Source organism: Budorcas taxicolor, chromosome 2, assembly GCF_023091745.1.
Source record: "Budorcas taxicolor isolate Tak-1 chromosome 2, Takin1.1, whole genome shotgun sequence".
NCBI classification, from domain to species: domain Eukaryota; kingdom Metazoa; phylum Chordata; class Mammalia; order Artiodactyla; family Bovidae; genus Budorcas; species Budorcas taxicolor.
Window position 1 is genome coordinate 174,148,810 of NC_068911.1, and position 21,657 is coordinate 174,170,466.

At 44.6% G+C, this 21,657-nt stretch overlaps 2 protein-coding genes across 3 annotated transcripts in view; one reads left to right on the forward strand and one right to left on the reverse strand.

Moving 5' to 3' along the window:
- Positions 1-4,059, forward strand: part of LUZP1 (leucine zipper protein 1) — a 95,506-nt gene extending 91,447 nt beyond the window's left edge. The window contains exon 5 of the mRNA XM_052635729.1: positions 87-4,059. Within this exon, the coding sequence (XP_052491689.1) occupies positions 87-242 (156 nt within the window). The 3' untranslated portion in view covers positions 243-4,059. The remainder of the gene's footprint in view (positions 1-86) is intronic.
- A 1,422-nt stretch (positions 4,060-5,481) lies between these two features.
- Positions 5,482-21,657, reverse strand: part of KDM1A (lysine demethylase 1A) — a 63,206-nt gene continuing 47,030 nt past the window's right edge. For both annotated transcript variants that reach the window (XM_052635733.1, XM_052635732.1), the window contains 11 exons: positions 18,766-18,908; positions 18,297-18,387; positions 17,134-17,268; positions 16,356-16,429; positions 15,450-15,561; positions 11,823-11,955; positions 9,747-9,934; positions 9,304-9,418; positions 7,601-7,728; positions 6,807-6,953; positions 5,482-5,985 (listed from right to left, as the gene is read on the reverse strand). In XM_052635733.1, coding sequence (XP_052491693.1) covers positions 5,800-5,985; positions 6,807-6,953; positions 7,601-7,728; positions 9,304-9,418; positions 9,747-9,934; positions 11,823-11,955; positions 15,450-15,561; positions 16,356-16,429; positions 17,134-17,268; positions 18,297-18,387; positions 18,766-18,908 — 1,452 coding nt within the window. In that variant the 3' untranslated portion in view covers positions 5,482-5,799. The remainder of the gene's footprint in view (positions 5,986-6,806; positions 6,954-7,600; positions 7,729-9,303; positions 9,419-9,746; positions 9,935-11,822; positions 11,956-15,449; positions 15,562-16,355; positions 16,430-17,133; positions 17,269-18,296; positions 18,388-18,765; positions 18,909-21,657) is intronic.

A 21,657-nucleotide genomic window follows, 5' to 3' on the forward strand; every position in this document is an offset into this window, starting at 1 on the left:
GGGAAAGACCACGGGGCTGGGCGTGCGGGTGTCTCGATCCTCACTTGGGTTGTTCTGCGCGGCTGACTTTTGTCCTGTTGGCACAGGAGGAAGGGGACGACTGCACCCTCAGCATCTACAGACGACTGCACAACTCCCTCGAGCGGTCTGAACTGTCCATGATGCAGGGGCTGCCGGAGCCCGGGCGTGCGCGGGCTGAGCAGCGGCTGCGGCCCACCAGGCCCTGTGCCGAGGACAACTGAGCCAGCCGGGCGACGCCTGCCGTCTCCTCTGCCCCTGCTTCTCAGCTCATCCACCTTCCCGCCCTGAGGAGGGGCCAGGCCAGCCCCCAGGCCTTGCCTGGGAGACTGTGGCAGAGAGCCCGGCTGTGGCCAGTTGCTTGCCAGTTGGCCAGAGGGGATCAGAAACTACAAGCTGTGTGTGCTCACCCGGGCTCCGCCTTCACTGATGCATGAGTTTTCTCTCCTTATCCCCGTCCCCCAGGTAGGATGGGCCAGTCAGGCCCCCAAATGAGGAAAGACCTAGAAAATATCTTGGATCCCCACCACACAACAGCAGCCAAATCTCTTCTGAGCTCCTCTGTGGGTTCTGTGTTGTAGGGCAACCCCTTCTGTGTGGTTAAGATTCTGATTCCTTAGTATCCTCACCGTATCCAACTCACTCGTTTGCCCAAGGGGCCTGCGCACCCACCAGCCATCAGCTCCATCTGCGGGGCCTCCGTTTCTTCCCCTGTGGAGTTCCTTAGACTTCTACAGCGAGAGAGATCTGTGTAGCCTCTAAGGGTTTACGGAACTACCCTTTAGGTTGATGTTTCTCTGACTTGTCCCCCTGGCTGACCGTTTTCCGGGGGCAGAGCACACGGGTACCCTACCTGCTGAAATGGCATCATCCCTCGTCACCAACCCCGGCTCTCTGCTCACCTTCCAAAGGCAAATGGGAGCACACGAGCCTCATGCGCCTCCTTCCCTGGGCACCCACCGTGCTGCTGGCCCGGCCTGCTCCTCTCCTGAGGCTGGAGACCTCAGGCTGACTGCATCATCTCCTCCTCTGGAATATTCCCAGACTCCACTGGGCCAGACCCAGCATCCTCTGCCTTCTAGGAAGTGCCAGCGTCGGGGAGAGTGGACAGGAAGAAGCAATTTCCCTTTAGTCACTCCATAAAGCAATAGCTCCATGAGAAACGCGTGGACTCTGTTCCTCCTCCTGGTCCCCCGAGGAGGAGGTATCGCACTTTACCAGGCTGATGCATCCTACCCGAAGCTGGCCCGTGAGCGCTGCAAGGCAGCGATCGTTGTGACAACTTTGGAGGATAGGTGAACATGCCCATCGAGAGCCCCAGGCTTAACGGTTCAGAAATCAGCAAGCCTTTCAGGAAGCCATGGAAAGAAAAACCGATTCCAGTTTCCTTACACCAGTCCCCTGGGGAAGAACCATATATTCTTCGCACTGCTTTTTCTATAGCATTCTCTCAGTTCAAAGGGATCCCTTTTCACAGGCTACCTTTGTGAAGCCGACACTGTTCCTTCATAATGAAAGATGGCATTGGAGTAGAAGTTGAGAAAGCTATTTTCTTCATGGCTTTATACTTCCCTCCTGTGTGACCTTAGGCAAATCATTGTCCTCTTGGGGGCTCAGTTTCCCTATCTATAAAATTAGTTCTTTAAAATGGAGGGTCTCCAAGGGTCCTAAACATGGCATTTTAAGTTTGGTTTCCACCCTGTAGGGGGGTGATTCTCACTGTTGGAAGGTGTTGTCCAAATGGGTTTACATGTGTCCTTCCCTCTGCCTTTGTTTTTCTGGGCCTTATTCTTTCCAGTTTCCTGTGTTTTAATGTCGAGAGGATAAACTCAAGAGAAGTTACCTTGGCCCTGTTTTTCTAGTCTGTAAAATGGAAGGGTTAGATGGTCTCTGTGGCCCTTCTCAATACCAACCTTGCCCAGTGCTGCACAGCAGGCCGTGTGCTTTCCATGACACGATTTGGTATATCTCCAGTTCCATTGCTTCTCGAATCTTCTCTGCCTCCACTCAGGGTGGGAACCAGCATTCACCCCTCCCTTGTCTGCATCAGGTTTGGTGGTCTTGGAGGAGGCTTCGGGAGCACCTACCTGACTTTCACGGACAGGCGTGTTTTGCTCATACTTCCATTTCCCGGAGGCTTGCCAATCCAAGGGTTGTAATGTGGTTTGCCTTTTCTCCTCATTGCTGCCTCAGATGCTCAGGACGCTGTCTTCAGAATCTCTTCCTGCTGCTTTTCCTGGCTCAAGGCTGCATGCAGCCCCTCACTGTAGCCTCCCTGCCACTCTGCACTGGTCAGCAACCCTGAGAGTCCAGAGGAAACAGACCTCTATGGTAGTCAGCTGAGACTACGAAGTTAGGTCTGTGGCTCTTTGCGGGTGGAAACAGGCGCCAGACCATGCATGCCTGCAAAGGTCTCGCCAATAATTCTTGTCTCTTTGGGCGTTTGGAGGCCTGGATTCTGGTGCTGTAGCTCCTGGTGCCAAAGTCTGAATCTTTCCACAGTTCAGCAGCACCAGCATCTGCCACCGCCCAGAATGCTCTGTGGGAGGGACAGCTGTGGTGCCCTCTTGCTGGGGCTGCTGACTTAAACTCTGAGTGCAATAGGGTTTGATTGTACAATTATTTCAGGATAAATATTGTTTCCTTATTCTGCACACTTTCTAGAGCCCGCTGTAAAATAGATTTTATTTTTAAACATCCTCAACATTGCAGAAAATACTATTTGTAATAGCAAGTGAAGGCTAGAGGTGCAGTTCCTCTGGGCTTCAAATGGCTGGCAAGGCTGGCTCTCAAATTCCAAAGTTAGAAGGCCCGTTTCCGAAAAGCAATCTAGGCGTGACTGGCCCCAGACCTCATCATCAGAGGTCCTGGAGGAAACTTCCAAATGGGAGACCTAGGAGTTGAATAATTGTCTTAGCAAGCCAAATATTCCCACTGTCCCAGCCAACACACCCACTTTGTACGACCAGCCTCTTCCACAGCCTGGCTCTGACTCGGACTTTTCCTGGCAGATGTGTGGTTGTGGGAGAGCTCCTAGGAGGGTCGGGGAACCTGGCGTTCCAAGAGCTGCTCAGCTGGAGGAAGGGGCGCTGGAGGCAGAGCTGGCCACACGCAAGGAGCTGGTCTCCGCCACCTGCTGCCGCCCGTCTCACCACTCGTGATACTCGGAACCACCAGAGAAAGAAAGGATGGGATGGTGGACAAGGAATCCGTGGCTGTTCTGCTTTTGTGTGGCAAGGAAACAGTTACAGGGTGGGTTGAAGGGCTCTGCGGTGGGGCCAAGGACTCCAACCTCAGCCACAGGCGAGCTTGCACATAACTCATCATCCTCTCCTGTGGGGTGGGGGCGTCTGTACTGATCTTGGACTTGTCATCTCGGGGCAGTTTTACTTCTTTACATTCAGTGGGTTAGTGCCAAGTGCTCCCACTCCCCAGGAAAGGACTGGGGACCCTGTGTCTGGGTCCCCAGCTGCCTTTGTTGGTGTGGGCTTATTGTTACTCTGACAAGACTGCTTTGGAAGAGCTGCTTTTAGGGATTCCCTTTTAAGTACCCCAGGTTGGGAACAGGGTTCTCACAGCCTCACAGACAAGAGCATAGGAAAGGGGCCCTATTTTCCTGCTGCTTCACAGCTCAGAACATGTACTGAATGGAATGTATTTTTAAGAGAATAAAGTCTATTTTTTTTTTTTTTTTTTGTATTTTAAAGATTGGGAGGGCTAGGGAAGTAGCCCTCAAATAAACTGTTATTACCTTATAGGCCCCTTCGCTGGGGACACATCAGTGTGTCAGTCTACACCTACTCGCTCAGGCAGGTCCTCTGGCCGCTCCCTTGCCCCTTGGAGGCTGGGTGCAGCAGCTTCTTACATTCCTGCTCCAAGCACGGGACCAAGGAGGCCAGACCCTGTTGCTGGAAACCAGGGCAAAGCCATGAGCAATGACTCAGGGCTCCTGGGTGCATGTGAATAGTTGCAGCTGCCTGTCTGCATGTATCCTCTGGCTCTAATGCGGTCTGCTGGCTCTGCAGCACAGTATGTAACCAATAAAGCTCCCCAGTTTCCACATGCTCTGTGTGAGTGTGGGTCAGTGATGCCATTTTCCTTGATGTCATCTCTGTATAGCTGTTGCTATGCATTGGTGCGGCTAGTATATTTCACTGTGTTTTACTGAAAATACTCAGCCAATTACAGATGTTATTAAGGACTGGAAACATAGCTGAGGCTATGGACGTTTCCTCAGACTCATGTAAGTGGAGTTAGAATCATAAAGCAGTTATTTCATTACTTTTAGGCTTATCTGTCATCAGATACACACAAAACCACCATCTGTTATCTCCCAGGCTGCCTATGTCATTAAATAACACACTCTTTAAAAAGCACGTATCACTACATCAGACAGCTAAGCCCCTGAGGTAACAGATGTTCATGGCAAAGCTAGGGTTCAAATATAGGTTGTATTCCAAAGTCAGTATACTTTCTACTCCATGTTCTCACCTTTACATTATGGTTACACCACTTGTCCTAATCCTGGTGTGCAAATTTTCCCACGGTGGTCATTCATTCCAACTAGGGAAAATGCCCTCTCCATCTTCACCTTCCAGTCGGACTATAATGTCCTTAAATCTTACTAAGGATAAAATCTCATTTAAATTGTTTTTAGGAAAGACTTGACTAACAGGAGTAAAATCCAACTTACTGAAGCAGATTCTGTACCTACACTTACAGTCACATAGTTTGTCAGGAGCCCTTTGGAAGAAACAGGTGCAGTTCCTTTTTTGTAAAAACATTTTAACCTTACATGGTGAGGATGACTTTGCAAATGTGACTAAGCATTCTGACACAGGAGAGGTGATCTGGGTGGGCCTTAAATGAAATCAGAAGTATCCTTATAAGAGGGAGACCAGAACAAGACAGGGTGATGATGGAAGCAGAGATTAGGGTAATGTGTTTTTAAAATGAAGAAGGGGCCACAAGCCAAGGAATACAGTCACTAGAAGCTGAAGGAGCAAGGAAATGGAATATTCCACAGTCTGTGTAGCTGTTATGTAAACCCTTGATCTTAAACTTTTATATCAGTACCTTGGAGAGAAGTGGAAAGTTAGCATATACCCATGGGAGGGAATCTAGGAGAATAAAGCCTGAACAGTCTACCAGAGGCCTAGCCAAACTTTGTGTCAAGGCCTGTGTTTTATCTTGAAAATTCATTCAGCTTCCTAACACCCATATGCATGACCTGCAGCTTCATGCCCCTGGCACATGGTCCCCCCCCAGTCCCGGTGGTGGGCGAGTCTAGCCCCACAGACAAGCATTTTGCTTCCATGTGAAACCCTCGGTCCTGTCTTCTGATCATACCAAACCATTTTCTCCTTTATCTCATTTAAACATGGATAAAGTTGGCATTTTCAAAGGAGTAACACTCCTGCTTTATATAGAACTCTAACCCCAAGGGGAAACAAAAATCAGTCCTGATTTTCTATGAAGTTTTATTCTCAAAATATAAAAAACCACCACAGACAAAGAGACTAAGACGTTCTCTCTCAGTACTTGCTTCCCTCAGTCCTAAGAACACAGACTCTCATGCTAATGGAGCAAGCGCCTCCCTAGCTCTCAGTCTCTCAGAGGAGGCAACCTCCTCGGCCACCTGACCATCATGGGCTTTGCTTCAGCAGCTGAGCTGGAGCCCAGATGCAGGGTGAGTTTCTCAGTGGAATCTATATTGCTAGAAGAGCTTTGCTTATGCAGCCAAAGACACGCGCACCGGCTTCTTCCCTTAACACGTCTGTCTCACATGCTCGGGGACTGCTGTGCAGGGACGCCGGGTGTGGCCTGGCGAGGAAGGGTGTACATGGCCCCCAAGAACTGGTCTGCAATTCTTCCTGCTTCTCGCAGCCCACTCAGCAGAGCACCATGGACCGTGGCTGGGTAGTTACGGATTGTATGTTCTCCAGCAAAGAAGAGTCGTGGAATAGGCTATTTCAGGAAAAAAATTAGAGAAAATCAGCAGGCTGCAAATATGTCTTATTATTATATTTGAACTCCCGAACTCCTGTTGGCCTTTGAAGGCTCACAACCTCCGTTCCATTACTGATCCATCATCCTAGCAAAAAGGGTCTCTCCCTCATTAGCAGGCAACTCCCTAAAGCACAGAGAAGTAGAAACAGGGCACTGAAGCTCAGTGCAGCCTTCTAGGGTGACGCACCTGGACTTAGTTTAATTCTGGGGACCACCCAGTTCTAGACCTTCCTTTGCCTGATGTAGCATGTACTGGGGGCGTGGTGTCCTGCCTACTCTGAACCACAGAAAACACAGTACTTGTTCTTATTCTGGGACACTTCCCTCAGTTTAGAGCAGACCTCACTCGCCACAGGGTTCTGGGAAACCACGACTGTTCATGAAGACCTCAGGTCAGTTCTCAGGGGCATTTCCTGGAGGCCCCTAAGTAACTGGGATGCTACAACAATCCTATGAGCCAGTACAAAATGGGGCACAATTAAAACACACAATCTGAATAAGGAAAAAGTAACTGGTCTATACTTTGGACTCTTCCATTCTGAACAAAGACTAGACAAAGCCAATAAGTAACAAATCAGACACACACAATATTTCTCCTCCCTTTCCCTCTGCTCTTGAAAGGTTTGAGAACAGATTAAAAATCTGAAGAAAATGTTTTTTTTAAAAAATTAAAGAAAAAAAAACAAAACAACCAAACCAGTAGCACTATTTTTACCCCGAAATCCTGGGATACTGGCCTATTTCCAAATAAGCTCAGGTAGAGTTTGCCAGTTTCTCACCTGTGGGGCACCTGGAATTGAGGGGCCAGGAGTGATTGGCTGAGCCATTAAGTCATAGTCATTTCCAGATGATCCTGCGGCTACATAGGAATAGGAGCCTCGGGCCCAGGGATCAGCACGCCAGCGAGACACCACAGTTTCCTTGGGCTAAAGAAAAAAATAAGAGTGGAAGTTGTTGCTGGAAACCAAGGACAAATCATGCATTTCTGAAAGGTGGGAGAGCTGTGGTGGGTTGGGATACAGTGAGACACTAGTGCTGGCCAAGTGATGAACGCTGCCGCTCTGAAACAAGACACAAATGCCTTCTTAGGCTGCGAGGAGGGTCCAGGCGGCTTCGCTATGAATCCAGAGACCTACCTGGGACTTGACCTGTATTCCCTTTTGATTTTAAAATTCATATGAAGCATTAATATGCCTTATCTCAAAGGAATCATAAGAGTGTTTCAATGGACTTAAAGAATAATAGAAAAAATGTATTAAGATAATCTCTTCAAACTTCCTTAAGGGAGTTTAGCCACTTTATCTAAAAGGTGGTTGGCGAAGTTGGGGGGCAGGTGAGGAGTGTGATTTCACAAGTAGAGACAATCAGAAAACACACGTGAACAAAGGCAGCGAGCAGGCTTCTCAGTCCCCCAGCCCATGCACTGGGGCTGTTCTCACAACTAACCCAGCACACACTTGATTCTGGCTGAAACTGCCCTGACCAAGAATCTATGCTGTGACTGGAGATCCATCAAACTCTGCTGCAGTCTTATGGCCCCAGATCCCTGACTGCCCCCGCCCCGCTTACTCACCTGGGGCACTGCACTGCTGCCAAAAATCCCCTTGAGGATGGCCAGGCATCGGCCAACAATCACATCATCGCTTATGTTTTCCATGATGCCAGCAGCTTCTCCCGCCACGAGTGCCAACAGTATTGGAGCTGAAGAAACAAAGGACAATTCTAGAGTCCTACAGACTTTCTCCAAGTACTTCCTTATCAGGTCCCACATTACTCGTGGCTGTTTGAAATCCAACAGCCTAGATGTGCAGCACTCATGCTAGATGTGTTTCTGAACTAGCAACCTGAGTCCTGTCCCCTGAAGAGCTGGCAAACCACATGAGTGAAATATGACTCCTGTACGTCACTGCAGATAACCTGGCAGAATACCGAAGTCCTGAAGACACACTTTAGACCCTGCTAACAAGTGTCCCTTTATTTAGGCACAGAATCCTTCAAGACATCTCCATGACCAGGGCTGCAGCCTCCTAGCTGTCATCCGAGGCCCTTCCATACGCACCATTGCCTTTCCTCACCCATTTCATGGCCCTGTGTGCAACAGGCTACGTGACAGGCACAGTATTAGATGCTGGGGACATAAAAACTATAGACCCCAAAGAGCAACAAAAAAATCAGATACATAATTACGAACTATCATAGAAGCTACAAAAACAGACTAGATAGAAAATAACACAGGAAATAATTTACATTTGAGGCAGTGGGGACAGATGTGTCCTGGAAGGTCTCTTTGAAACAGTCATTTAGGTCAAGACTGAAGGCTGGGTAGAGTATGACAGGCTGGCAAGAAAGAAAAGGAGAAAAGGAAAAGCACCTCAGGCCCAGGTCCCAGTACAATGCAGAGGCCCCAGTAGAGTGCAGAAGTAGTAGATAGGATGGTGCATTTCAGGGTTCCAGGGGGAGCAGACAAGTGTGCCTGGAGGCTGGGGAGGGGATGGACAGTGAGGAAGCTGACAGAAAAGAAGCGTTAGATTAATTACCCTTCATGCTGGCCATGAAAATGAAAACCATCAAAAGAAAGAAGCGGGGATAGCAGTCAGTGGTTACTGGTGATTGGACAGGTATGCACAGGTAAGAGTGGCTTGGACTGGGAGGTGGGCAGTGGGAAAGAGAGAGCACTCAGCGGTCGTTGGAAGCGCCGTGCCCAGGGAGCAAATGAAGGATGAACGATGGCCACGTGCAGGATGCTCCGGTGTCAGGCAGTAGGGAGTGATGGCAAGAACCAGGGTGCCAGTCAAACTGGTTAATCCATGTCCCTGCACCGTCAAGGCCAGGCCTCCTGAAACTGCTGCATAGAGTGTCTTACACCTTCTTCTTAGAATGAGGTAGTATCTAAATATACTTTTCTTTCTTTTTAAAAAAAAAGTTCTATATAAAGCTAAGAGCAACCCAATTACATAAGAATATAAAACAAGAAGTGATCAAAGATTCAGGGGTAGGTCAGATACAAGAGTCTGAGAATGAGGAATTCAAGTTCTCCTTTCCCAGAAGCTTTCCTGGGGCTGGCCCCTGGCTGAGCGGAGTCCTCCTCCTATGTTTTCTTCTACAGCGCCTGGGCTCGCACTCTGCCCCGCCTCTACTTACCGCCCCATTCTGAGGCTGCCTGCCTCCTTGCTATATAGACTTCCCACTAAGTTGTGCCCTCCTTGAAGGCAAGTATATTACTAATTCTCTCTTCCTAGAAGGATGAGAAAAAGATGGAAACTAGAAAGCAGTTACCTTTATAGAGGTTCCAGAAGAGGAAGAGCTCACCCCTGCTTGCAGTTGTGCTGCCAACATGGCCGAACAAATTGACACTCGGGTCCCAGAACACCCGGTCAAAACATAACACAACCTGTCGTGAGAGAGAAGCGCATGAGCTGGTGATGGAAGCCAGAGAACAGGGCTTTGAGCACAGCTGTGTCTCAACAGGGAAGCACTTCTTCCTCAGAAAGTTTCCTCTATTCTCAATATAAGTTTAGAAATCCCTATTATTAATAACTACTCAGGAGGGCCTGCAGCGCTCTCTTTTTCTAGGCCTGGGTTTGAGAAGTGACCTCAAAAGACAGTCCTCGTGGATACTTTCATATGTAATTAGGAGGTAAAGGGAATGAACGGACAGCCCTCACCCTGACATCAGAGTGGTACCTGTGCACTGGGAACGTAGAGAGGTGCCCAGCTACCTTGTTGAGGTTGCCGAATCCCATCCTTTGGACTGCAGATGTTTTCCACTCAGGAAGAGGCGGCACAAACTGAACAGCTGGTGGCTGCTGCTTCAAGACACCCAAGGGAAGGGTACAGAGGACCGCGTCACACTTATAAATGAAGGTCTGGCTTGTGGAGCGGGTATTCACAGCTATCACTTCACAGCCTAGAGAGGGTGGAGGGAAAAGGCTTTCTTGGTGATAGGATGAGACTGACAAGGGCACTGACCACTTTGTGTGCAGCAGACTCCACATGCCGACTCAGGCGGCTCTGACTACCTGTCTATGAAGTCAGTTCTACTCATTTTTCACAAAAGAAAATTGAGGCAGAAGTGAAGTAACTTGTCTGAAGCCATATAGGTAACAAGTGCCAGGATTCAAACCCAACAGTCAACTTCAGAGTCCTCGAACTTCCACAATACCACCCACACCTTCCTGACTGACCCTAGTGCTCTTCTGTACTAACAAGACCTTATCATTTACCACGTTTTATAAATTTAGACCAAAATTAAGAGTAAAATGCCTGTTCCGGGAGAAGCAATGCCTCTCCACTGCAGTTATGGAGCGCCTGAGGACCAAGAGGCGAGTGGCGCCAGCAGACAGAGGACTGGTGTGCAGGTCTAGGGGATGCGGCCTGCAGCCAGAGCGTGCTGTTCTTGAGGTGCACCAGGACGTGATGCTTAGCTTGCCAGGATGTGAGTGAGCTCAAAGCTGACCACAGAAAAGGTACTGTAAGTCAGTTAATGTAATTTTCTCTCAACTGTGTTCAATTTTTCCCTCAATGAATGCCTTTTCACATAATTTCCAAAAAATACACAAACAGCTCAAAATAAGAATGAGTGCTCCATACACGCCCATTTTCTGTGGCTGCAGAATTAAGAAAAATGACACAAAACACTAGTTTCACTGTTCTCCACCGGCCTGCAAATGGCTATCTAAAGGCCGCAGATCTTAACACCATCAGCTAGAAGCTGCCTCTGAGAGAAAACTAAATGGAAAACTGTTTCATTTGTGGTAAAAAAAAAAAAAAAAAAATTAATCTGTGGTGATCTTAGCAACTCTAGAAAAGGGGCCATGGAGGGCAAGATTGGTGGCCACATCTCTACTTGTCATGAGAGTCCATACAGAGGGGTGTCCACAAGCTTTTCTAAGGTATTCAAGCAAATTCCAAAAGTGGTTGGAATGACGGGTTCTCTGCACTCCAAATGCAATGTATCCTGAAAGCAGCAACAATGAGCAGAGAGACCACTGCCATAGGAATCAAAGGGCAGTTCAGGCTCTGAGGTCAACCTATCAGCAAAACTGCTCCCAAAACGAGAAACCAGCCTAAGCAGTTAGCCCACCTGAACAGGAAAAGCCAAAGACGAAGGTGCAGATGGTGAAAACACAAGGGGTGGCTCTCAGTGGAGCCTGGGGCCCACTTCCTGGTATTTAGGAATCTACTTAGCAAAATTAGATCCAAACTCACTGGATCTGAATACCAAACTAATTTCAGTAAATCTTAAACAAAATCAACCCTAAATATTCATTAGAAGGACTGATGCTAAAGGTTCTGAAGCTCTAATACTTTGGCCAACTGATGCAAAGAGCTGACTCACTGGAAAAGACCCTGATGGGAAAGATTGAGGGCAAAAGGAGCAGAGGGCAGCAGAGGATGAGATGGTTAGGTAGCATCGTTGACTCAATGGCCAAGACCTTGAGCAGACTTCAGGAAGGACAAGGAAGCCTGGAATGCCACAGTCCATGGGGTCGCGAACAGACATGACTTAGCAACTGAACAACAGTAACAAACAGATCCATGCTAACTGCTAATCCATTCACCTGGAGACTCTGAAAACTGCCCCATTTTCTGGTCTGTACTATGATGGGGTCAGAACCTCTAAAGGCTCTACAGGCTCAATACTTTTGTAAATGAAAAAATTTAAATTCAGGAATCATAGCTTATAAAACATTCTATCAGGAAAAGTAACTACTATTTTTTCAGTAGGTCAAACTCAACAGAAAATCAGTACTGTATTTCAGAGTAAGAGATTTATCTTACTAGTAAAGACATACCTGAAGCTGTGTAGCGAACCTGCCGAACTGCAGTATTCAGTTTAATGTCCAGGCCTTCTGCTAAAGCCACAGGCACACATGAGTAGCCATTCCTCACTGTCAGGTGGCTGCCAGTAAACTCAAAGTCATCATCCTAAAGAGGACAGAAAAGGGCATTCTTTCACACTTCTTAGTCTAACTGATGTCATTTGTACTGAGTCCTATAAAACAACACTGAAAACACACGAGCTTGTGAAAAGTCAATATTCTAAGACAGAAATTAAAGGACAATCCCTCAGTCTTCAACTACGGCTGCCCCAGGAAACTGAAGGGAAAAGGGGAAAAAAAAGCCAAAATGTCACGTATGGCTAACTCTGGGCAGTGAAATTAGGGCAGTTTCTTTTTTTCTGAGACACTTTCTAACATCAAAGCCCTACACCACCAAGCTCAGACTGCCTCTAGAGGGCAGGAGAGGGAAGAAAGCTGATTCAGTAAGTTCAGATGATTAGCTACCACAACAGTTTATCGCTTTTGCCTGCACTACAGATTTGGCAGGACAACAGGATCACCATCCTAATTACATTTTCTGCTACATAACAGCAAAATCCGTTTTCATGCCCTAAATGTACAAGTTTTAAAGTTGAGGAAAACTTCCAAAACTAAAGTTGGTTAAACTAGACGAAGGCCATATAAGATTACAAAGACTCGCCCAAGATAATCCACAGAGTCAAGATTTGGCCTGGAAGAATTCCCAAAATGATTTCATGTCTCTGAACGTACTGAAAAATCTTCCAAATAGAAAACCTTTTGAAGGTTATTTGATATTTCTAATTTCACTAAACTTCTGGGAAAAACATACCACAATTCTTAGGAATTAGATAAACATATATTGGGTTGGCAGCAGAACACTCACTACTTAAGTGACTGACTCATCTGCTCTCCATATGGATCATCACCTACATTCAAACTTGAACATACAGCGAAACGTCAGATGATAGATCAGTGACTAGGACGGGAGATTCAGTATTTACATGAAAAACATAAGGAAACTGGGAATTCTGCAAGATATGTACCACTAACAAGTCCAATCCTTACCATAACTCAAATTCTAAAGAATACGAGGACATGCTCTAAAGATGAGGAAGTCAAAATAATTTTACTAGGAAAATGCATAATAAAAATGAAAATACGTAGGTAAGATATAATATTTACTCCTATACAATCTTAAGTCTCAGATTTAGAGATTGGTTCATTAACATCTAAGAAATGCTGTGATTTGTCACAAGTTCAAGAGTAAATCACACTGAAAACACCTAAAAATAACTTAACAAAAGATGTGTAAGACTGGTACACTGAGAACTATAAAATATTGCTGAGATAAATTAAAGAAAACCTAAATAAATGGGGAGACAGACCATGTTCAAGGATTTGAAGACCCACTATTGTTAAGATGACAATCATAGAAGGTAGTTTTTGTAGAAACTGATAAGCTGGTTCTAAAATTTTATAGAGGTGTCAACTTAAAAAATGCACAAGTTGCAAGTTTTATCTGAAGCAAAATGAGGATTATAGTCAGGGAGGCAGCATTTCAGACAGCTCTGAGAAACTGCTCCGGAGAGGCAGGGAGGAAAGCTGGCACATACTGATTCTGGTAATTGGGGAGCACAGGCAATCAAAGCACACATTTTTTGCAGAAGGTTACTGCTGGTCTTGTTAGTGCGAGTCCTGAGAAACAGACATCACCACGAAGCACTTCAGTGCTCTTCCAGATATGAGCAGATGCACGTGTACGTACGTGCTCAGTTGTGTCTGACTCTCTAGGACCCCACAGACTGTAGCCTGCCAGGCTCCTCTGTCCATGAGATTTTCCTGGCAAGAATACTGGAGTGGGCTGCCATTTCCTCCTCCAGGGGACCTTCCTGACCCAGGGATCGAACTCGCGTCCACTGTGTCACCTGCATTGGCAGGCGGACTCTTTAGCTCTGAGCCATCTGGGAATCCCTGAGACACAAGGGGCAGGCTAATCAGCTCCGGAAAATATCTATCTGAAGACCTGTTCTGCCAGCTTTTCCCAGAGCACAGAGTGCCTCATTTCTGCTCTCTGCCTTAAACTCCTTTCAGAGAGTGTTGAAAATTAGCTGCAGCAGCGCAAGATTTAATCCTTGTAGAGGCAGATGGCAAGTGCCGATTTGTAGTTGAGAGATCTGAACCAGTCAAAACACTTTCAAAAAAGAATGAAGGTGAAGAACTTATTCTACTTGATTTCAAAATGTCCTATAAAGCAACTGTTGTCAGGACAGTGAGACAGTGGCACGTCGAGAGGCAGCTGCTGAATGGAAGAACTGATTTTCCACAAACGTGACAAGACAAATGAAGAAAGAAGATGGTGCGAGATTAGTAAGACAGCCACATAGAAAACTATGAACTACCCTCACCTCTCACTGTATAAAAAAATTAACTGAAAATGAGTCATAGACCTAACATAAGAGCTAAATTCGTAAAACTTTAGGAAGAAAATAGAAAATCTTTGCAGTCCTGGTTTAGACAAAGATTTTTCAGGATACAAAAAGCACCTAGCCTAAAAGAAAGAGTTGACAAATGGGACTTTATAAAATTAAAAATATTCCTCTTTGAAAGATATCACTTAGAAAAGGAAAATGCAAGCTGCAGACTGGAAGAAAGAATTTTCAAACCATAAATCTGACAAAAGAATTATATCCAGGATTTGAAGAACATAATGAACTCTTACAAGAGAAGAAACAATAAGATTTTTTAAAAGTAGGCAAGAGATCTAACAGCCTTTTTACCAAATAACTGACATATGAATGGCCAATAAGCTCATGAAAAGATGCTTCACTTTACTGGTCATCAAAGAAGTGCAAATTAAAACCACAATGAAAAATTACTAACCAACCATTAAAACAGTTAAAAAATTTAAAGCTGGCAGAGTATCCAGTACTGGTGAGGGTGCGGAGCAACAGAACTTACGCACAATACTGATGAGAATGTGGTTTGGAAACACTTTAAACATCTGCTGCCCACAGTGAAAGTTCTACTTCTAGATATTCACCCAAGAGAAAGACATCAACATTCATAGTAGCTTCAATTATTTACAGCCAAAAACGAAACAACCTAAATGTCCAACAATGTACCAGTGACTGGATACATTCTGAGGCATATCCATTCAATGGATATGAATATTACTAAACAACAAAAGGAACAAACTACCGAAACATCCAACAACAATGAATCCAAATGAAAAGCCACACACAAAAGGCTAGGGACGGTGCAATCATGTACTGTGTGGTTCACGTTACATGTAATTCTAGGAAAAGCAAAACTATAACCACAGAAAGCAAATCGGTGGTTGTGCAGGGCCAGAAGCTGAAGGGCTGGGGACTGATTGCAAAGGGGCGAGAGAGAACTTTTCAAGATGACAGGAACATTCTATATCTTAAATGTGGCGGTGGTTCATAATTATTTAAGTTTGGCAAAATATCAAACTGCTCACTTAAAATAGGTTTTATTGTATATACATTATAACTAACTAAAGCTGTTTAAAAACACACATATAGATAAATTAACAGTTTCTCTTAGGAGCCCTCTCAGAGACATGTGCAACAAAATACAAGACAAAGGAATTTTTACCTGATCCCAGTGCTTAAGGGAGAGTGTAGAGAGAGGTGTGGCATTAGCGAATTCAAGATTTGCAAAATGCCAATCAAGTATCTGTCTGTCTCTTGATGAGAGATATACATCACTGCAAAATGAGAACGAAGGAGCTCAAGGTTACTAAAGGGCATTACTACCATTCTCAATGGGCTGATGTTGATGATTTCAGTGGGACTACGCCTTATGTGAAGAAATTCTAAGTCAAAAAACAAGATCTCATCTGTCTTATTAAACCCTTTATTGCTAGTGCCTAGGAGGAGTGCCAAGCTTCCTACATAAAGCAAAGGCCTAACTAATTTGGATAAAAAAAATTAGTTTGGGAAAAAAAGTCTTCTTTATACTATTTACCTTGCATTATAAAAGCTTACTTGTATCCTTTTTTTTGTTGTTGTATACTTTGAATAAAGCATTTTTTTAAAAAGCAAGACAGGTGGCATTCTTGACTAGAGAAAAGAGCAGATGTATGTGGATGCCAGATGCCACACGGAGCACCTGTCACCATGTAAGGGTACATTGTCAAAAATCCAACAGAAATTAAGGATAACACTTTTCTGATCCCCAGAATTTTGAAATTTAAAGCAATACCACTTTCTACCCCACTCAAAGACAATGTTCATTCAGATATCAAATCTTATGGGAAAAAGCTATCGTTTTAAAAAAGATACCTTGATTTAAGTATCTAGGACACTCTTACATATTACCATATAAGAACAGAGTATTAAGGACCCTGACAAGTAGCCCTATGTGCACAGACACTTTCCATTCATGAAATAATCTACAATGCATTCACTGAACATACATAGAAGGCCAGGGTCTTTGTAATCTTCCTGCTAAATTTAATGGAGAGAAGAGTAAAAGCTATCTGTTGGAGCATTTATTTACCTTGGGGGATTGGCTTCCAACTCTTGAAGTTTTTCTTCTAGTTTTCCTTGTGTCTCAGCTAATTCATCATATTCCTGATGGAATTAAGAGAACCGGGTTGGTCGGGATGAGTCAGAGAGGTACCTAGTTATTTGCGCCACAGAGGGTTAGGCCTGCACCATGCCCCTGTTTAGGTCAATTACAAGTGTGCCTTCGCCCAAGGCTGGGTCAGGGTGCAGGGATAGCTGTTCTTGGAGACAAGTTGCAACATAACAGGGGGGTGTGGAGGGGGAAGAGGATGAAGAAGAAACACACTAGTATGCTACACAGTAAGGATTAAAAAGAAAGAGTGACTACCACTTCTCATGCATTTACTGCGTCCCTAGTATGAACAAGCCCTTCAGATCCCTCTACAAGTAAGGTAGTACTTAACACCACGTCACTAAGGAGTCTAAGGTCACACGGCTAGGAGATACTAAGTTGATTTCAACCAGATGATCTGACTCCAATAACTCTGAAGTCCACCTTCACTGACATTACTCTAAACTGTCACAGATAAACTATCACAGAGGGCTAAACTGAGATGTACGTAAGCTAAAGGATGATACTGTGAAAACAAGGTAGGAATTCTGCAGAAAGAGCAGACGAAACTAACCCATGACGTCCCCAGGGCTCCTGTGTACCAAACCCCTTCTTACTATTCTAGCATCTGTGACTGGCTAATGGCCAAAATCTCCCAGATCTATACTATCACTTAGGATTCCAAATAAAATCAGCGAGGCATGTATGTATATCATACCTTACACAGGGCAGTTAGATCCCTGTGTTTGCTTTTCACTAAGAACTCAGCAGTGATATCTCTGGGTGGTTTGACTTCAGATGCTTCTTTGTATTGCTGATGGAGTTCTTTAATTTTCTCTTTTAAATTTACCATCTAAGAGAGAAAAATACAAATTTGACACTGCAGACAGTGACATAATTCATCACCAAAGCATGTACTTTGGCTCCTCCCCTAAACTGCTATTATACCAAAACAGGGTTACACTGCTACATCTGTGGAATTAAGTACCTCTTCCAAATGATGATATTTAAAACAGGAAAAAATCCTACATGGCTCAGCACAGAGGCATCACATCACTATCAGATAGGCAGGATTGACTCTGTCTTCCAAAACAAATGGAAGAACCAGGAGTATCCCATTAATAAAAACAATGTCCCCCAAATAAAAATTAATTCAAAATTTAACTACCAGGCAAAAGAAACTGTGACGAATAAAACACAGTTTTGGGAAACAAATTATCATGATTTGTTTTTTAAAAACGTAAACGGTCAAACCATCACATCAAGAACGTTAAGGAACCATTCCCAATGTCAGTTCTTCCAGGTTTCGGAGGGAAGGTTAAAGCCTGAAACTAGGAGCGCCGCATCAGCTCGGCTGTCGGCTCTCTGTCACGCTTCTCGCGTCCTCCACACCACAGCTCGTGAAGGTGGTGTGCCAGAGACCTCTTCATTTGACAAGATGAAGACATGAAGCACAGCCAAAGAGGGAGGCCAAGAGCCTAGCCAAAAGATGCCCCCAGATTCTGTAATTATAAAGCCCCCAAGTTTGCAGCTGGCAGGATGGGGAGAAACAAACAGTTTCCCAGTCTGGAGCTGGGGCTCTGGAAGGTGAAATACACAAGGGCCCCCTATTCGTACCACTGAGGAATATCCTCATACTGGTACCTCAAGTGAAATCCTTAGGCCAGAGAACTATGATCCTGGCTACTGACATGTTGTCTTCATCAGTGGGAACTTGACCCCAGCACAGCTGATCTCCCTTCCATCCTAGACTCCAGCAGACGGCACTAGACCAGCTTTGCAACAGTCAAAGGCAATCTGTCACAGGAAAGATCTATTTCTCCCAGCAACAATTACCAATGTCATACTGAAAGACTGACAGATAAAAATACAGAATTTTACCTTATTAAGAAGTTCCTTCAGTTCCTCCTGAGTTTTCACTATCTTCTTCCAATGTTCAATCTGCTCATCTTTGACATGCTTTTCTTGTAACCTGAAGAGACAATATATGTGCTCTGCTCGCACAGCTACCAGTGCTGTGTAAGACAGGTGCCCATCCGAAACATTTGATGGTATCAAGGCCCACTAAAATTTCTAACACTTTGGAATAAGAAAGTTGGCTCATGGCAAATTATTTTGTAGGTTATATTAAATACAATCAATTCAATACCATAAAAGATATGAATTTTACAATTGAGAGAGCCTTAAGGATCATGTATGGACTTATTTTAAAAAGCTTTATTTTTAGATTTAACTATCACATGAAAATAAGTGAGAACTAGCTCAAATAAGACTTGATGGAAACTTAAAACACTACCCAGCAATCTATAAACGAAATCCACAATACAATAAGCAGTATCAAAGTACTTACTGAATGACAACTTCCAATGCCTGGCCAAGGGACACAGGCTTATTATTGAGGACGTTGAAGTCCAGTTGATGACTAAGGTAAGATGTAGCTTCTAGCAATCGGTTAAACTCTTGCTCTACCATTTCATCTTTCTCTTTAGGAACCTGAAAATTCGAAGTAGGGCAGAGTTGGTCCTTACAAGACTAAACATAACCATCCATGAAAACACAAATGCTCTACATTTTAAAAGGTCAAAATATGTATCTCAAAGGAGAAACCTTTGAGGACAATGATTCAAACTATCTTTTCTATGAAGTGGTCAATTCCATTAAATGAGATATGAAATGTTTCAGCCCAGATATTCCCTATTCTCATGATTTTGCCCTCAGAGCTGGAACTCCACCTCTATGAACAGCCACAGGATTCACACTGGCGGTGAGTGAAATCATGTGGAGCACAAGGTGCCCTGGAGCTGACATGCACTGAGATACGGGGGCTGACATGCAGACAACACACGGGAAAGGTCCTGGAGAACAAAGACTGTCAACATACCCAAGCACCTTGTAAATAAGGGCAGGATGAAAAAATAAGAGCAACAAGGTATCTGCTTCCCCTCTAAGATAACAATTTCAGGTAGGAGTAGTGAAGAGAGAAGTTAAATTCATGGCTATTAATAAGAACACAACAGCATCTTAATTCTCAGAGTACTAGTGTTTTACGGCACCAATTAAATTCAAGGATGAATGTCCAATCTCTTAAGACTACGAGTAACTGAGGTACCAAGTCTGGCTCACTACTGTGGGGGAAGAGAACAGATTGCAAAGCAGATCATTAAGCTGCAAGATCATGCTCCTAAATCCCTGCTGTGGCCCTGCCTAGCGATGCCATCAGTTAGCTGACACAAATCCCTCTGCTAATGCTCAATTCAGCCCCAAAGTAAACTGTATCTTCAGTTCCACTGCTGAATTCATGGGGACAGCGAGAAGAAAAAAGTATGTCTAAGGAAAGCATCTCTTGCCATAATAAGTTAGGGATCGGAACTGGGTTTCAAAATTTGGAATTTCACTTTACAATCAACCTAAAATTGGTAATAAGGAACAAAACATGAAAGTTCTAATAATCACTAGGGTAAGGAAGAACAGAGGTAACTATTATGGACCAGACCATCGCAGTGAAACGCTTGCTTCTCATTTGAAACACCTTCACTTTTGCCCTTCACAATTAAACAGATGATTTCAAAGCACTAGCCTCTGTCCTCTCAATGATGAGCCAACACAAGTAACTCTATCAGATGAGCCATGGTATGGCAAAAAGAATATGGTGAGAAGTATAATCTGCACCAAAACAAAGGGAAAAGGATGGCAATTCTCCTTTCAAACTGAAAATATGAAAGACACTATAACTGACTCAATCAAAATATTTTAAAGCATCAAGTTCTAAAAGATCACACATGGAAAACATCAGGAAATCTTTATGAATTAGAGAATCCCCCTGAGCCTAAGAAATAGATACCTGAGAGAATCTTCTGGTTTATGTTGAGAAACAAGGCTGCGAATCAGGCTCTGGAGTTTGGTACCATTTATGTATCAGGGTGGTACCTGGGACTTGGGTGGATCAAAGACATCTGACCTACCCATTCAATCCCACAGCCAAAGAGAGGAGCTCTTGGTGACATCCCTACTTGTTCTGTTTTCACAGCTATCAGAGCTGATGGATGTGATCTTCTTGTCAGGAATTTCATTTACTTTCCCATCAGTTACTTTTCCTCATTGACATGATACAGTGAAGGTCAGTTCGGTTCAGTTCAGTCGCTCAGTCGTGTCCGACTCTTTGCGACCCCATGAATCACAGCACGCCAGGCCTCCCTGTCCAACTCCCGGAGTTCACCCAAACTCATGTCCATCGAGTCGGTGATGCCATCCAGCCTTCTCATCCTCTCTTGTCCCCTTCTCCTCCTGCCCCCAATCCCTCCCAGCATCAGAGTCTTTTCCAATGAGTCAACTCTGCATCAGGTGGCCAAAGTATTGGAGTTTCAGCTTTAGCATCAGTGCTTCCAAAGAACACCCAGGACTAATCTCCTTTAGGATGGACTGGTTGGATCTCCTTGCAGTCCAAGGGACTCTCAAGAGTCTTCTCCAACACCACAGTTCAGAAGCATCAATTCTTCGGCGCTCAGCTTTCTTCACAGTCCAACTCTCACATCCATACATGACCACTGAAAAAACCATAGCCTTGACTAGATGGACCTTTGTTGGCGAAGTAACGTCTCTGCTTTTGAATGTGCTATCTAGGTTGGTCATAACTTTCCTTCCAAGGAGTAAGCGTCTTTTAATTTCATGGCCGCAATCACTATCTGCAGTGATTTTGGAGCCCCCAAAAATAAAGTCTGCCACAGTTTCCACTGTTTCCCCATCTATTTGCCATGAAGTGATGGGACTGGATGCCATGATTTTATTTTTCTGAATGTTGAGCTTTAAGCCAACTTTTTCAGTCTCCTCTTTCACGTTCACCAAGAGGCTATTTAGTTCCTCTTCACTTTCTGCCATAAGGGTCATATACAGAGAAGCTCAAAGCAAAGCTGAAATTTTGCTTGGTGTTAATTCCCTCAATGATGTTACAAAAGATGATTCTAAAAACTCTAAATCTGGTGCTCCTTTAAAAAGGAAACAATTACGTTTTCAATATGAAACCTCCGTATTTATGAAATTTTAACTGATCACAGATGCAATGTGAAGGACTGCTTTTCCTGGAGTACAAATGGTGATATTTCTATACATGGCTTCTAAAATGCCTAGCAAGAGGATGCTATAGCAGAGGGGGGCCAGATCACATATGCCACTACGACAGGGCAGAATGTGCCAATACATATGTGTGCAAATGGTACTGATTAAAGCTCTTCCAGTGCCAACTGTA